Source organism: Cyclopterus lumpus, chromosome 5 (genome assembly GCF_009769545.1).
Source record: "Cyclopterus lumpus isolate fCycLum1 chromosome 5, fCycLum1.pri, whole genome shotgun sequence".
NCBI classification, from domain to species: Eukaryota; Metazoa; Chordata; class Actinopteri; order Perciformes; family Cyclopteridae; genus Cyclopterus; species Cyclopterus lumpus.
In genome coordinates this window covers 22,918,144-22,935,292 of record NC_046970.1, presented here as the reverse complement: position 1 = coordinate 22,935,292, position 17,149 = coordinate 22,918,144, and the positions used below count along the sequence as shown (strand labels likewise).

General features: G+C 40.0%; 1 protein-coding gene across 2 annotated transcripts in view; it reads left to right on the top strand.

Annotated features, from left to right (window-relative positions):
• The window catches only part of igsf21a (immunoglobin superfamily, member 21a), a 149,161-nt gene that overhangs the window by 42,853 nt on the left and 89,159 nt on the right, over positions 1–17,149 (top strand). For both annotated transcript variants that reach the window (XM_034533461.1, XM_034533460.1), the window contains exon 2: positions 6,976–7,088. In XM_034533461.1, the coding sequence (XP_034389352.1) occupies positions 6,976–7,088 (113 nt within the window). The remainder of the gene's footprint in view (positions 1–6,975; positions 7,089–17,149) is intronic.

Here is a 17,149-nt window from a genome sequence, read left to right as displayed (position 1 = left end):
TTCAGCTGTCTCCCTACAGCAAGTTATGTTGACTGTTTAATGCTTCCTCTGAACCAGAAACCTTCAGTCCCGCTTTGTGTTTAGTTGTGCACCCATTAGCCTATTAGCTCTGTTAGTCCTGTTTGCTCTGTTAGCCCCGTTTTCTCCCTGCTAGCCCAGTTAGCTCTGTTAGTCCCGTTAGCCTCGTTAGCTCTGCTAGCCAAACGCACCGCAGGAATCTGTTGTAGTCCGTGTCATTTGGCGCATTCAAACTTGACACAAAATTAAATAAAACCCTCTTGGTTGGTTTCTTTGCTCTGGTTTGGTCAAAAATATTTACCTAATGTGAAATATTCCCTCTCTCTCTCTCTGATTACATGTGGATAGACAGATGGACACCTTTTAATATATTTAGAGTATCTTACATTTATTGGTGGATTTTGTTCATGTTACCGGAAATAATCCAATTGAAGTTACAAGGAAATGTCAATTTCTTTACAACCCTGTACTGGTAGTCGAGGCCATCAGTTTTGTTTACGACAGCATGATATGTGTGAGACACGAGGATGCAGCAACGCAGGTAGACACCGCTTTACAACGGAGACCAATAAGGCAACACAAGCTGTCAAAGCAATCGCCCGTGTGTGCCTGCTCCGAGCACGCCGCCTGTAAAGCTCCAGAGAAATGCCACGTGGCCGCATCTCAGCGATGGAGCAAAAATGTTGGGTAATAAAGGTAAAAAATCAAAAAATAAAATACGGCCAACGGTTTAAAAAAAAAAAGCGATACAGTGATTTATTCTTCTTTTTACAAACAGCACATCAAAGTACAGACGTTTGTACGCATGTCATCTTTTCAATCGGCTGGTAGTTGACTTCCGTCAGGCGTTTGGTATTTCCAGCTAAACAGATGGTTCAGGTGGTTTTGAAATGCAGCGAATATAAAAAATAACATCCTTCTACGGTCGGCGATGAATACATCAAGATTGTCAGAAGTGACTTTTTGGCTCCAATTATCCTTATTAGCTTCTATTTCGCATTCTACGAAATACAAGGATGAGGCAGTAGAAGTACCTCTATGTTATCAGAGCTTTAATAGCCACTAAGTTACTCACTCAGTGAATATTTTTCATTAAGAATAATGTGAACGAGATATATAATTTGTTCCATTTTCCTTAGGCTATAGACTTTACCATGTTTCAGAATATTGACTAAATGCAAAGATTACAAATGCCGAGGTTATTGCTGCTGGAACATAAAAAACATTAATATGTCGGCTATCCTCTCGTCCATTTAATGGCTCACCACTCGCTCACTTGCCTTTAAGCTGCTGCCTTCATATCAGTCACCTGGCTTCAGCAGTGCAGGTTATTAGCTGAATTTATTGATTACCGCACGTGTCCGCATTGCTGGACTTTTGTGGACAAATTGTTGTCCTGCGCCCATTTACATGTGTTGAACTACAGTTGTTGTACACAACGCTGCCGAAAGGATTTGTCTTGCTGAAAAGACCAAAATACAGTATGCAGTGCTTCACCGGAGCCATGGCAACCTGTCTCGGTTATAACAACAACAAAAACTTTTGAAAACCGACCTATTTTTTTAGGTTTCTGTTCGAAATAACATACCCAAACTAAAAAGGGTGTATCTCAGCAACCACAAAGGCTATTTGAATACTGTTGGTGTTATAATAAAGGCAACCCATGTGTGCTTTTGTTCAGATGTGTAAATATTAGTATATTTGTTACTGGTTAAGAGTAAATAAAGATGAAAGACAGCAAAAGTTGAATTTTCAGGTTCTCCATGAAAAAAAACACTTTCAGGATTATTATCTCTTGGAAGGATGCACAGCAAAGGTCCAAAAACATTTCGATCATAGCACAATATGGGAACAGTCTCTCTGCAAAGTTTGACTTTGAAAAAGTAAAGCAGGATAAAGTTAGAGAGGTTTTTAGTACAGATAGATTATGAAAAATGGGCATTTGGGCACCATCTGTGCAATTTGAATTTTCTCATTTACAAAACCATATATTTCACTTGTATATTACTTATGGTGTTCAATACATCAAATACAGCAGTCTTTGTTGATTAGAAGAAGAAAAAGTATATATATATATATATATATATATATATTTTTAAACAAGGTTTCATATTCATTCCATGTCCGTGCTATCACATACTCACACAGTGTGTTACTTCAACAGTGTTCAAATCCATAAGTGTGTTTGAGACACGACACATCAGCTGTTTGTTCGTACCGCTCAAGAGCCACAGATGAGGAAGAGAGCCGAGAAACGCGGCCATCCATTTAAAAAAATAATAATTTTGTCCTCATACATTCGGTTGCACCGACATCTAAGCAAAAGGTATGCCACGGCCATAAATCACAGAGCACAATAACAGGCACATTTTGGGCCGGTCCATCATTGGCTGTGCTTTTGTTTTCTCATTGCATCGTGGCAAATTGCGGTTATTAATGGGAGAAAGCATAGTTTGCAGCCCCTCATTAGATGTTGTTCCAACAAGCGCCTCTGATGGATTAAGACAAGCCAGAGGCCCTGTCTGCCTCTACAACCAGCTAATACGAGCCAATTAAATGTCGTTGCACTCTCTGGCCACTCTGCACTTGCTTATGTGCTCACACGACGACGTGTAAGTATGCAGCTTCATGGCCAAATGGATATTTTTTTGTAGTTTTAATTTTTCGAAGACCAGCAGATTTATTTCAAAGATTTTTTGCTGCGGGAGCCGTACGCTTGCTTACCCTCTCACGTTCCATGATGATAAATTATGCCCTCTTTTAAAAAATCAAGTTGGTTTCTCGGAGGAGGCTGAACATTTTTTTTCATTTTTTTTTTTTGCTTCCTTTGATCAAGGAAGTTGCAAATCTTCATCCACATTTGTATTTATTTTTATTCTAATCTCTCCACCTCAGTAATTGGAGCTATTTGTGACACAAGCTGTCGGTTGTAGCTGCGACGCGTCACCCGCTGTGCTCGGGGAGCGTTAGATTTCCAGGCACAGCATCTGAAGGAGCTTCTGGGTCAAGGTTGGCTGCGAGCGGGCCCGTGTAAACATACCTGGTGCTTCCTTTTTTCGGGATGTCGGTGCTCACACCACGAGGGAGGATCGATATTGTGCGGCGTTAGCACGAAAACAAGCCTCACTGCGTGTTGAATTCAAGCTCAGCTAAACCCGAGTTGTTCACGGTGCCAGACATAACTTGTTAGAGCTCACCGGGTACACGTCCCGCCTGACACTTAAGTGATATTTCCTCAAAGTGTCGTCTGTTGAAAGAGTATACACATTCTTCGAAGAAATAAATAAGAACAAAAACACTGCTTTACAGATTGCTCTTTTCATCGATTTCAAGCAGAAGCACCCCCCCCCCCTGGTAATTAGAATATTTGTAATAATACATTGAAGTACAATAAAAAAGTTTCCGGTTCCTATACAGTCGGTATATGGTACATTAAAGCCGTCTGAAGTTAAAGATGTTGCTTGATGGGTTTGTTCCACAGCAGATTGCCACAAGTAGGAAAATAAATGTAACAAAAGCAACGTGTTAGAACGCGATAAACAACGGAGGTATCGCGCTACATGCGCGATTCCTCCGTTATATTATATTGAATTAAGGTCGGCATCGCCGTCGGTTGGAGAAAACTAATAACCACGCCATATTGTTTGCGAGAGCCCGAACAGATTGAATGCAGATTTTCTGATGGATTTTGAGTTGACACAAGCTAATTGGAGGCTCTGTGTGTCCACTCAGAGCTGACACTCCTCTGGGGGCAGCTGTCTAAATGATCGCAAGGGTTGAATTATCTTCTTTCCCCCCCCCCCCCGATTTGGGGCGATGATGTACGTAAACACTCGCAGAGCGTTGATTCCTAAAACTGCTGTTTTTCTTCTTTCTTTTTTTTTTAAACCAGGTCCGTCGGGCATAATAAGAGATATTGCTTATTGGAACACTTTCAACATGCAATTGGCAAATACAATGAAGTTTATTTATGAAGTAATTGGCATTCGACGGATGTGGAATCGTGCTGGAAATCGTGGTCCTCGTGGTCCTAATATGTGCAGCCTGCAAAACTGCTCCAGTTTCTCGTAAACGGGATTATTTGAAATGTGAACTTCCCTGGCATGAGCGCATAACCCATGTAATTTGCCACGCTATTTTTGTATTTATTTTTTTTCCCCTCTGTGCCACACAGTCGATGAATTGTTCAACAATTAATCCCCCGCAACCCACACAACAAGACCACCAAGCAATTACGTGCCAGTATGTTTTAATTATTTTGATGCGCAAATACACACTCTAGAATTTGGAAAGGGACTATTTTTTTTTTACAACCGCTGAATTGAAGGCACACCTCGGGTCTCCTTGACCCTTGTATTCCACAGAGGCAGTTGACTTTTTGGGACTTGTGAAATGCATTTTCCTTTCACCTCTCTGGAAAACTCACACAGCGACATTCACAAGGCCAGGCTGCTCCTCTCGTGGGTTTCGTCGTAAGTGGTTCGGATTTGCTCTAAGAGCATCAGCTCTGTGTTAATGACATGCAGTCGCTGGAAAGGTTTATTCATTCAATTTGACTCCGGAGAGAAGATCTCTTCAGCCCGCTGATTAAATTAAGATTCTTTAATAGGCATATCTAGGTGCGCTGACACGAGAGACGTTCTGATCTAAGTCCACTAAGCCAGATACCCAAAGATCTATCCGTATTAAAAAGGCAAGTGACGTTGGAATCTTTCTGCAGCGTAATGCATTTCTCTTTCAGTTTTGGGGGCGGATTTTTTTCCCCCTCTGCTCTGCCTGTCAGGCGCAGTCACACACTAATCCACAGCCGTGTCGTGTCTTGTCGTCATCTTTCTAAAAAACTTTCCCCCGACTTTTTATTCACCATTATTCATCAAATCTGTACGCGAGGTAATAAAAACAACGCAGATTCTTGCACTTACAAACGATCCAAGATTGGCCACTTTAACTACATGCTGTACATATATCACCATGGCCTTGCAACAAATAAACAATATCACTCAGCTCAAAGACAATTAGATACAAATATAATACAATTTAAATGAAACAAATGAAATACAAAAAGATATTACATTTTCCAACACATGATTATATATATATATATATATATATATATATATATATATATATATATATATATATATATATATATATATATACTGTAGGTCTTCTTACACGCTATTAAGGAGACACATTATATCTGGATGTGAAAGGGAACCGATGAGGATATCCCGGGCCTCTACAGTGGATACCCACGCTTCATGAATTACAACTAATGATCTTTTCTATGAGCAATATCTCTAAAATGATTCTACCATTATTTTATGGATGGAGGCAACCATGGATGCATAATGTTCATCTCAGCAGCAGTTAAACCAACAAATGTACATTTTCTAAAGGTTAACCGGGAAATCATATGATGCTCATACTAATATGGGTTGTATGTATACTTTTCAATTGCTATGGAACGGTCTTGTAATGGCTCTCTTTGAATATGATTCAAACCCATGATGATTGTGGAAATCCATACGGTTTCTTATGCAGAAGGTCTTGGGAAGCACCAAAAAGGCCCTTTTACAAAGGTTTTACAAGTCGTTAGTGATGAATGACTCCACACAGACAATAATAATGTCATGTAACGTATGACTTTCAAATTTAAAGTAACTTGTATAATGCTCAGCACTGGTTATTGATGGCAAAATCTCTCTCCGTCCTTTCTTCCTCTGCAGCGATCACGTCTCAGAGTCCTGCGGTGGTTCACATGCTTTTTACCAACACAATTAATTTTTTTTTTACAGCGATATTCATCTGTTTTTACAAGATCCAATGCCCTCATTAAACAGCAAATGTGCTGAAAGAGCTATTATGTTGGGCATATAAAGAAGTGCCCTTTTCACTTGAATTTAAAAAATATATATATATATATATATATACTGCAGATAGAAAGAAATATTTGCATTTTTAGGCATTGAGTCCCCCCCCCCCCCCTCAGGTAGTGTACTGCATGGCACTTATTAGACAGTTCATTTCTCTGATTTTGTAAGCACATGATGACAAATCAATGGCAGCATTCCCCCCACATTATATATATTATAAATACCGAATTGAACAAAACAGAATAAATAAAACTTGCTTTTTGTGGTTGTTGGTTGTTGAAATAACATCTGTAAATAACCCCATGCAAGGTTTATTGTTTTGGGGTGATTGCCTGCTTTTGTATTCGCCTTTATTGGTTTTGACGTATGCCTAGATATTGTATTGTTCGACACATTTATCGAAGCTTTATGATACTTCCTCTCTAATAGACAAATAAGACTTTTATTTTGAAAAGGTAAAAAAGGAATCCCAGTTTTGTTTTTTACGTTTTTTGAATGCGATCTTGACGCTACGGCTCTCGTTACGGACGGATGTGCATTTAAGAACGTTCAATAGTTTAATGGACCCGTGCACAAGTTTTAATGAATGTATTGTGACCCAGAGGAAGAAAATAAAGGAGTAATTTCACCAGCAGTGAGTTTCATGCCACTTTATATCCGGGGATCCGTTACAACGCCCATAAGAGCAGCGCGACGCGTAGTGTTCAAGGTTATAGAGAAACGGTTGCCCCGTAATTCTGTTTTTGTTTTGTATCCCAAAAAAACCCCACGATGAACACATTATGAAAAGGGAACGCTCTTAGCCCCCCTAAGTAACTCCAACTGAAGTGCTTTTTATCCAAGACACTTAACCCCCATGTGGGACAGTGCGTACTGTGTAATTGCATAAAGATGAATTATGGCATTATTCCAAAAGAGAAGGCAGACTCAGTCAGTCAAATGTTGTGCTTTTTAAAAAAAAAAAAAAAAAAAAGGATTAATATTCTGTAAAAACAAACAAACATGTCTCCTGTTCAAGCAAAGTGTTTTTTATTGTATATGACAGTAATACAACTCTTTTCCTCTGTTCCCCCCCCTACAGGATATTTGACAGTTACCATCGAGCCCCTGCCTCCTGTTGTGGTGGGAGAGACCGTTACTCTCAAGTGTAACTTCAAAACTGACGGAAGGCTTCGAGAGATCGTCTGGTACAGGGTGAGTAAAACCAGCCTGCACTTTTTCAAAGCGCCAGTCAAACCGCCATTGTTGAGAACGCCGAGCTATTATCTCGGGGGGGGAGACCCTTTGGTTGAGTCCAAGGTCGGCCGCTTGGTCGGTGTTTTGTTTTTTTACAAAGCGCACGCGTGGGTTCAAAAGTTTTAATTTGAAAGTCGGGATTGGGGGGAAAAAACAAACAAATCTGCGATATAATTCGCAGACGTTACATTTATGACACTGAAAAGTACTGGAATTGGAAAATACCGTACGTGTTTTATTTTTATTTTTTTTATTTTTTTGCGATAGCCGGCATAAAATGTACCAAGCTCTAGGGAATTAAACAAAAATAAGACCCTGGCAAAAAGATAAAAAAATAATTTATCTAATTCCCTCTGTTGTCCTGTATATAGTTTTTTTGTTAGCGCCTTATTGGAAAAAAAAAATAAATGATGAACAATTCTAACGCCGCACGTTTGATCTCACGGACCGATCAACTGGCCCGGGACGACTTCCCAACGCCAGTATGCGATCCTTACTGGTGGATCCTAATTGATAATTAGATCATTGGGAACGTCTTTAGAGCAGCTTCTGCCACCTCGCTTTTTTATATTATTCTTAAATAAAAAAAGCAGCGTCTCCGGACATCATCTTAGCAAATGTTGACGATGAAGATAAAAAAAAAAAAAAAGGAGATTTATGGCACTTTACACACGTTCACCTCAATGACATAGAACCCTTTCATTGCTTTGACAATTCATTTAATCAAGGGGGGGGGGGGGGGGGGGGGGGGGGGGGGGGGGGGGGGGGGGGTGGGGGGGGGGGGGGGGGGGGGGGGGGGGGGGGGGGGGGGGGGGGGGGGGGGGGGGGGGGGGGGGGGGGGGGGGGGGGGGGGGGGGGGGGATTGGAGAGTCTTTGATGGTGGGGGTGTTCTCGCCGGGTGAAGCGTGGAGGTTGTAGCAGAAAGCCGGGGCGCCATCTCTCCAGCGGCCCACTGCTGATGAATTATAAATCAATTACCCTCACTAGGCTTTCTTTAATCTCTTGCCTTTGTTTATTCGACTAAATAATGTCGACTTCTCCTTTTTACCTCCCCGTTTAAGTGGAACCGGGGTTGATGCTCACCTGGGGGGGCGGGGGGGGGACCCTCGCATTCCAATCGAAGCCTCGGCCAATAAGACGGGGGAGTGTTTCAGCCGGCGCTCGTCCTGACGCATTTTGTTTGAGGATATTTTAATGCGTAACACATCCAGACTGTAGTGAGAATTAGCACGTAGGATGCACTTAAGATAAACACCCTTTTAGAGAAGCTTTCAAGCCGCACTCTCAAAGCATCGCATTCAAAAACCAGAGGGATACAAATAATGGATTTTGATATGAGCGACACCAGGGCTTCTGTTATATTAACAGCCTTTTGTGTCTTCTTTTGTGAAAAAAGTTTGTTTCAACTATTTATTTTAGTGTAATACCAACTACTACAGAGTAGAGATCGAATGTGTGTGTGTGTGTGTGTGTGTGACAATAACAACATTTATGAAAACTATGATGATTCTCCCATCACGCTCCGCCTCACCCTTCCCCTCGCACTTAAAAAAAAAAAAGAGAAAAATAATAGTCTGCTTGAATCGTGGGACAAAATGCCACAAAAAAAAACCCCAGAGATGGCGCGGTGAAACTTGAAATGTGAATTTGAGACGTCAAACAAACGTGCGCGTGGGGGGTGGGGGTGGGTGTGTGGGGGGAAGCCTCCCTTGAAACAGACAATTTCAAAGTCAATATAATTCCGCAAATACAGAATGCCAATTAGACGCTAATCTGCGAGAGAAATAAAGAATAAATAAACTCTCCATCTGCGTACAGTGATCAGTTTGACTCAGACAGATGCGATCCCTGTCTGAGTCAAACTGTGTTTTATGAAATAAGCACATATGGTCTTTTTTTAAGTTGCATCAACATTATATCCATTTGCCACATGTGCAATATGTTGTACACAATTCACTGAGCACGGATGTGTATATAGAGCATATTTAAGATCCCTTGTCGCACTTCTTATTCACGTTTATTGAAGAGCGGCAGGCAGACCGGGAGTGAGAACAGACTTAATGGACGTTACATAACCCCCGCAGCTAATGCTTTTAGAGCAAATAAATTCAAGCCTCTCGAGTGTCAATGGTTTTGTATTACAGGCCACGTGAAGGTAGTGAAAACTGACAGGCCGGGCGGTTTGAACACTATGGATGTGTAATACCATCAAACTGTCTATTACGCTTTAATAGCGCGCCAAAATAGCAATGATGGATTATTTTGATTGGGCCGGCGCCTGTTTTGAGAGTCGGCGCGGTGGCAGCAAAAAAAAACAAAATAGACTCCTCGCGCGAGCTCGTCTCGCCCGTTTTAGTTTATGTCACACTAATAAATGTGCACGTTGCTCGGGACCTCTGCCAGCAGGCGTCCAGGTAAACCACCTGGGTGGAGGAGCAAGAGGTGTCTGTGAGCGCCCCCCTCCTTCCCTCGCTCACTCTGTCTCTCCATCCTCCCCACAATAACTCTTCTGGGATCCTCTCTCTCTCTCTCTCTCTCTCTCTCTCTCTCTCTCTCTCTCTCTCTCTCTCTCTCTCTCAGGAGTGCTGGCTGAGCCGGTTTTCCTGATGCTCACCTCATCATTCAGCGGTGTGTCCACCACGAGCCATTTCATTATTAGGATTCAAACTCAACTAAATTTCTAATCCTTCTCTCTGCTGAATTGAACACACACACGCACACACACACACACACACACACACACACCCCTATCCCTCCACGTGCATTGTGGGTACATACTGTAGCAAGATAACACAAAATAAATACATATGAATAACGTCCCGGAGACATGTTGTGATGAAAAACTATAAAATACTCTGCGTGGGTTTATTCTGAGCAAGAGCAAGCCAGAAATTAATGGAATAGTTTTTGTTATTATTACACACTTGTATACCAATTATCTACTTATTTACTTGAATTTTAATCGCGGTTGTCTTTGGTGATTTTCTTGCAAAGTAGACGTTCAACCTGTGGATAGTTTGTTAGTGGATGTTAATAACACAAGTCAACAGAAAGACTCCACAGGCGCACGTTAAGCGTCTTTTTATATTGTCAGATGGAAATCACCAGCGTGGTTATAAATGTTTGAAGATGCAGCACAAATAACATAAAGCTTTGCAAAAATAGTAATAACATTAGCCTGCTTTTTGAAAAAAGCTCACTAACCATATCTTTAATTAAAAAAAAAACATAATTGTGGTCCATGAGGTATACCGGAGCTGAATATGTATGCATGTGATCATATGCTGCGGTAGGGGAAGAAATAATGGTTTATCTTGTCATCTGGGGCTTTTACTTTGAAGAATATGTGATGTTGCGTTTCCTCCCCTCTCGTGTGGGAGCGTTGGTATTTGTGTCGGAGCCGTAAAAAAAACATTTACATTTAATTTATAACGAGTAAAAAAGGACAATAACCAAAAAGGGAGTCGTGAATCTCAATCATCAGTTTAATAATTTGGAAAGCTTGTCAAATTTTAATGAAACCATCTGCCCCGACAGATTATATTAAGAGCATCAAGTTCAACAGTTAGCTTCACAATGCGACAACACTTTGAGGGGTAAGTCCATTCAGAAAGTCTCTTCTTGCTTCATAGTGCCCTACATCTACACTTTATTTTATTTGAGTGTGTAAAGGTAATCCACTATGAATTACACTATAAAATCCAGTAATGGATTGGAAGAGGTTGCGTCCATGTACAGGATTCCATTGACATTTTTTACATTTCTAAGTCGAGCCGCACTATGCCTGCAAAAAAAAAAAAGGATGATGTAAAAATGACAGTTTATTGCTTAGAATAGCGCAAAACCTTTGAGCATCTATCAGGGAGTATTGCACAATCAGGGAGTGATCTTGGGCACGGCCACGGATTGTACAAAACACGGAGGGAGTCTCCGTGATGTTTTAGCTCAAATGGCATCGTCCGTCACCGTCTTGGCAGACGCGGCCTCACCGCCGGCTAATCTCAAAAAAAAACGGCCAAAAGAAAACCCAAACCCAGCAGCAAGAAACCGGGCACCAATCTGTCACTCCAAGGCAACCACGGCCTCAATTATGCCACATTTTTTAAGTCATGATTTAAACGTGTGAGTTGTTTCACACCTTTTTGGAACCAGTGGCCATTTGGTGAACTGCAGGTTTTTTTTGGCTTCATTTTCGCCGCACCAGAAGTTGCTGCTTTTCTCTTCCATGTGGTTTCTGTTGGTAAGATATAACCGCACATTGCCAAATAATTTACATTCACTCTAAATGTAGCTATTACATAATTTCTATGTATCTACTTGGATTTAAGTATATATAATTCTGACCGGAGTCCTCACTTACTGTTGGGGTTATTATATCCGAATGCTGCATGCACAGTTTTTCCCCCCATCGACATTTTGCCATTATCTTAATGGCACAGGCGTACACGTGTTTGGACACAGTCCAGCTGCCTTAGCTGCTTTGAAAACATGTTTATATTTGGACATTTGGAAAATAGTCCTGCATGTAAAATACTGACCCAAAATGTCCAGTCTGACTTACGGCAAGAAAAAGTCCCTCTGAGATAAAAGTGAGACGCTCGGTGCCCACACAAGCTCTGCATACCCCCCCCCCCCCCAACTCTTACATTGCCTCTGGTAGTATTTTTTCCAGATTTACTTGTGGCCCAGATTTTGACAAATCCCATTAAAGCTGTTGACAGTGTCAAAGCACAATATACCAGCTATGCAAATGACTTATCTCCTGTCACAGTAAGCCAAGCAATATAGGAGTGCATTACATTTGATGCGTTACATAACAGGAGACAGTGTGCCGCTGCAGTTTCCTGTCTATTTTTTTTCTGGCCACATGTTACCTCCAAACGTGATGGCAAAGAGGTGTCACCGGACACTCGTGGGAAACAACAAGCGCAGCGTTCTTCTTCTTCTTCTTCGACCGGTAATCCTCTTCTTTTTTTTTCTCGACCGCGGCGAGACACGCGGAGCGTCGTACGTTAAATCCCGAGTTTAAAATCTTCAAGACAGGGTTGCCTGGGCAACTGGGATCTGTGAGTACAGAAGAGAGCTCGCCCAGTGTGCACGCACAGCACACTCCTGTGGGGTTTTGGGTGTCTAACTTCCTGCGGTTTAATCCCAGAGTGTGTAGGTTGTGTTTTATTGGAGGTTTTTTTTTTTTTAGTCACCATGGAATAATGTGTGCAGGCTAGTGCACACATTCTGTCTTATCTACGCACGCCATCTATATATATATATATCCGTCTGTCTGAACGTACCAATTAGTTTCAGATTGGATATGCATGTTTTAATTGTGAGAGAACGTCTGTGGGTATTAGTACATTTTCACTTACTGCTGAAATTGAATCAAATCAAGCTCATTTGTCACATACGTAATCATGCATAATACAACGTGTCGTGAAATAATGTCGCGCTTATAGCTCCGGAAAGAAATGACTGTAAACAATGGAGCACGCACACGTGTCTGGACACGGCGAGAGGCAATCATATCCTTCACTCTTAAATCTGCCCGGCTTTATCTGAACAGAATTATTATTATTTTTTCCCTCGACAGAAAACCGTTCTCCTTTTCGTCTGCTATTAGGGCCCGTTGAGTTATTTAGTTAGTGTGCCCTACTTGGCACTCCTTGTTTGATTGAAGCATCATTCAACGTCTCAACATTCCCATCGCCTTCATCTTGCTTCTGCACTTGGGTTCAACTCCTGATTGGGAGTCCACCAGAAGGAATAGCTCAAAAGAAAAGAAACCGGCAGATGTAAATATATATATATATATATATATATATATATATATATGTATATCTGGGCAGCGGCAGGTACATAAACATGTCTGTTGTTCTTCTTTTATCTATTTATTTACTTTGTATGCATTTTACAAAATGAGACGTTTCGTTCACGTTCGGCGAAAAAGAACAATGTGCGTGTGAGCCTCACGCAAGTGTAATGATAATACGTTTAGCAATCAACAGCCCGAGTAATTACCTCCTGATGTGGTCGTTGTCTTCTCAAGTTCTTGCGTCCTCGAGCAAATCTAATTTTATTGAGAGGGAAGTCACGAGTCAGCTCCTTCCCACGTCACAATTCATATAGCATTTCAAGTGCTACGTGACAGTTTCTTTTCCCATTTGATTTAGGGGAGATTTTTTTTTACTCCAAACAACCTTTTTCTGTGTATGTATTGACTTCTTCCGGCATCTCGAGTCGGCATCGCCCAATTTACTGAGACAATGAGTGGGATTTGAAGTTTTTAAAAAGGACGTCGAAGACCGTTTCAGAAAATGAGCTAACGCGATTGAGAAAATACCGAAGACACGTAGAACGCGTCGAGACCTCCCTTGACTAACTGACCAATTAGAGAGATTTTTTTTTAAAGTCACTCTCAATATGTTTCTTTGTCTGTAAAAACAAAAAAATATGCAAATAAGCAGCCTGTTATACATTGAATGATAATTACACACTTGTGTCAGCAAAACTACGAGACAAATTCTAATAGCGACAAAAAAAGGGAGAGTGCTTTTGTTCTGCTAATCGCACCCCCCCCCCACCCCCAGGTGTCTATCAAAAGCATACTCTGTATCTAATTAATTTGGTAATTTAAGAAATTATGATACGGGAAAAAAAATAAACTCTTCACAAGATCATCTGTTTTTTTTTTTTTTATCCACCCCCCCATTTTTCTAATTTTCTCCCCATGACAATACATTCCAATTGTTACATCACACTTGTTTTTTTAATTTTTTTAATTTTTTAATCTTTATGGCATCTAAATGTAAGTAAGCATCAGGGTATATAGTTTATACTTCATTATACACGCATCACAAAGAAGTGTTGCATGGGCACATTTCCTTTCCAATCTATTTTTTTTATTTATTATTATTTGGAAATGGGGTGACATAACAGTATTTAACGCGATCACAGTGTTTTGGATATACTGTAAAAAACAAACAACAACAACTGAACATCGTTTTTGAGGAAGAAAAAGATGAACGGTTGATTTTATGGATCTCAAAAATGCTCGCTTCATTGTACTCCAATAACAACTGGCCATATGGGAGAAGATTTTGAAAGTTATTGCTTATGCTTCGCAGTTATTTTGTTTTTAAAAGCCTTAGTGTAGCTCTTCCAGATTTCAACATGTCTTGACGATTCATAATCTCACCACCAGATTTTGTTGTAATCCATTCTTACAGTCACAGAAGGATCAAACAAGACGGTGATTGCTCAGCGATTCGGAGTGGATCAGAGCCTCTTGGTGACATTTGTATTCCAGGAGTTAGTCATTGTCGTGCCAGGACAGTATGAGCGGCCCGAAAGACACACAACAACTTATTTTGTTATTCATATCTTTATTTACTTGTTCGCTACTTTTATTATTTGGATAGAATGTGATCCAAATGGGGGAAACGCATAGAAACAAATGATATATTGCTTTGTACATATATCAACTAACTATTTATACTGTTCGCTTCAAACTCAGGATAAAATGATACTATAATCATGTAACTTTTCATAGTCTGTGTCTGATGTGGTGGATTCCTCTGTGCCACAGAGCTTCATTTGTGTCTACCAAACTATGAGAAACCCCCCCCCCCCCCCCCCGTTGAGCCACACTGTTGCACCGGGTGACATGTTCCTTCATTACCATGAACACGAGCACTTTAGTGCATTTTGATGTGATCCCACATTCACCGTTCTGCTCCTGTAAACACTCACCAGAGCACCAAAATGTGTATTAATCCACCGCTGAAAATAGGCCCCCCACCATATGCACTAGGGGGTCATGTAGTCGGCTGAAAACGACTTCTGATGATTATGTAATATGTATCGGTAGTCAGCCTTTTTTTTTAATGAAATTATTTATTTGTGACCCATTCTACATGAGTCCATACATGGAATACACTGTTCCAAGACATACTGTATATCTGTAGTTTTCTCTAGTGCTTTCAAACTAACACATGGAATATACTTTATTTCATTGTCAGTCTAATTGACAGTTTTATATATATATATATTTACATATATATATATATATATATATATTTATAAATACTAATATATATATATATATAAATACTAATATATATATATATATATAAATAATATATATATATAAATTATATATATATATATATATATGTATATTCCTGGTGCAAAAAAAAAGACAGGTTGCTGGTAGAATATTAGAATATACAGGATTTGAAGAGCATTTTTGGCTAAGTATGAGTATAGATGATATTATTTTACACCTACAAACACAGGACTTTCACTCAGGAGACGGCTGTTCGTGTCCTGTGTCAAACTAAGAGTCAATGTTGACTTATTTTGTCACGTAAGTGGTTTCAGTCAAATTAACGGCAATCACGGTCTCCTCGTAACCAAATGTTGTTGTTTTTTTAATCCCCCTGAACAAAATAGACAATATACATGTGCAAAACATATGGCGGCACACCTCACGCACAACTGATTCTAGACGGGCACTTAGAGGGTAATAGTTTGAAGCTCAGCGCAGTGAGAATATATTGTGTGAGAGGTACTGTGATTATATTTCAGCTTTTATTTGCGTACCACTGCAGTAGCGCCGTATATATATATATATATATATATATATATATATATATATATATATATATATATATATATGGCGACGTATCTTGTGCCTTTTTGAAAATAACATAATGCCATGTGACAACCGTTATACATTTTGCATGTGCACAAGACATGTAATATGTCTTGGCCTCGTCCTTCAGAATAATTGCATTGGAATCCAACATTAATAGTGCGTGATGCAACATCCGTGTGGGTGCAGAAACCATCGAACGTGTTATAGAAATAGGTCATTACGGCAATATTTGTTCATCTGATGTGTTCCTTATCTATGAGAGCTAACGCAGTAACTTGACATTAAATAAATAAATAAAAATTATAAACCGAAATTATTCTCTTGATTGACGCTATCTAAATTATTCCGTGCTTTGCCAACAAGGGGAAATCGTTCGACAATTTTGATTGCTATCTACAAGTTTAGACATGCACACCAGTTATCATTCATTCATCTTTTCACGCCCGTCTGCGTCGTCTCTTCTTTCTAGGGGTCACTCGGGGGTCATCCCAACATTCAAGTGAACGGCATTGAAACACTGTGAGTGTGTCACCATTGGGCTAATTGGGGAACCACTTATGAGCGCTTAATAAAAGACGAGGAGTTAATAAGTGCTCATTAGGGTCAATATTTTAGGGGCACATATTTCTACATCTTCAGTTGGATACAGACAGTAAAAAAAAAACCAAATAAATGGAATGAAAACAGCAATCTGCTTTAGAATTGAAATTAAACTGCATATTCAGCCAAGACAAATTAAAAAAGGAACTATTAATCATAATGAAGAACATCCCAACTATGAGCTGGAGTAGGCCTGTTTTCTTTATTGTGTTCCCCAAAAAAATAAATCAGGTCAGTCTCCAAATGATTTTTTTCCAACGTTTTTGTTGTTGATTCCTTTAAACAAGGCTTTGACTCCATTGAAACGAAGAGCCCGGGGCCAAACGGCGCCGCTCTGAAATCACACTCTGAAAACCTGATTCTCTTTGGCAATCCATAATAAATTGTTTACAGAGTGAACCATCACTACTCTGCAACCTTGCAGCTATAATAGTAAAATGACAACAATTGTACTGCAATCCAGGTATTGTTTTCTTTCCTCGGGGTTTGAATTCATAGTAACCTAAACAAAACCAATTGCGGTGTTCCCTTATTTGCGTGTAAATAGAACAAGACAAATCCACTAAAGGGCTTAAATAACATCTTATAATATATACAGGAAAATAAATACAGATATATCCTGTGCCAGCTCTTTCTCCAAAAATAAATGGACATTCCTCTATAGCAAAACTGTATTGAGAATTATACTCGAGGGAAACTTCTTCTTATTTATAAGGATTATGTAAGTCTGGAAAGGGCGAATGGTTGGCTCAAACAAACACAGGAC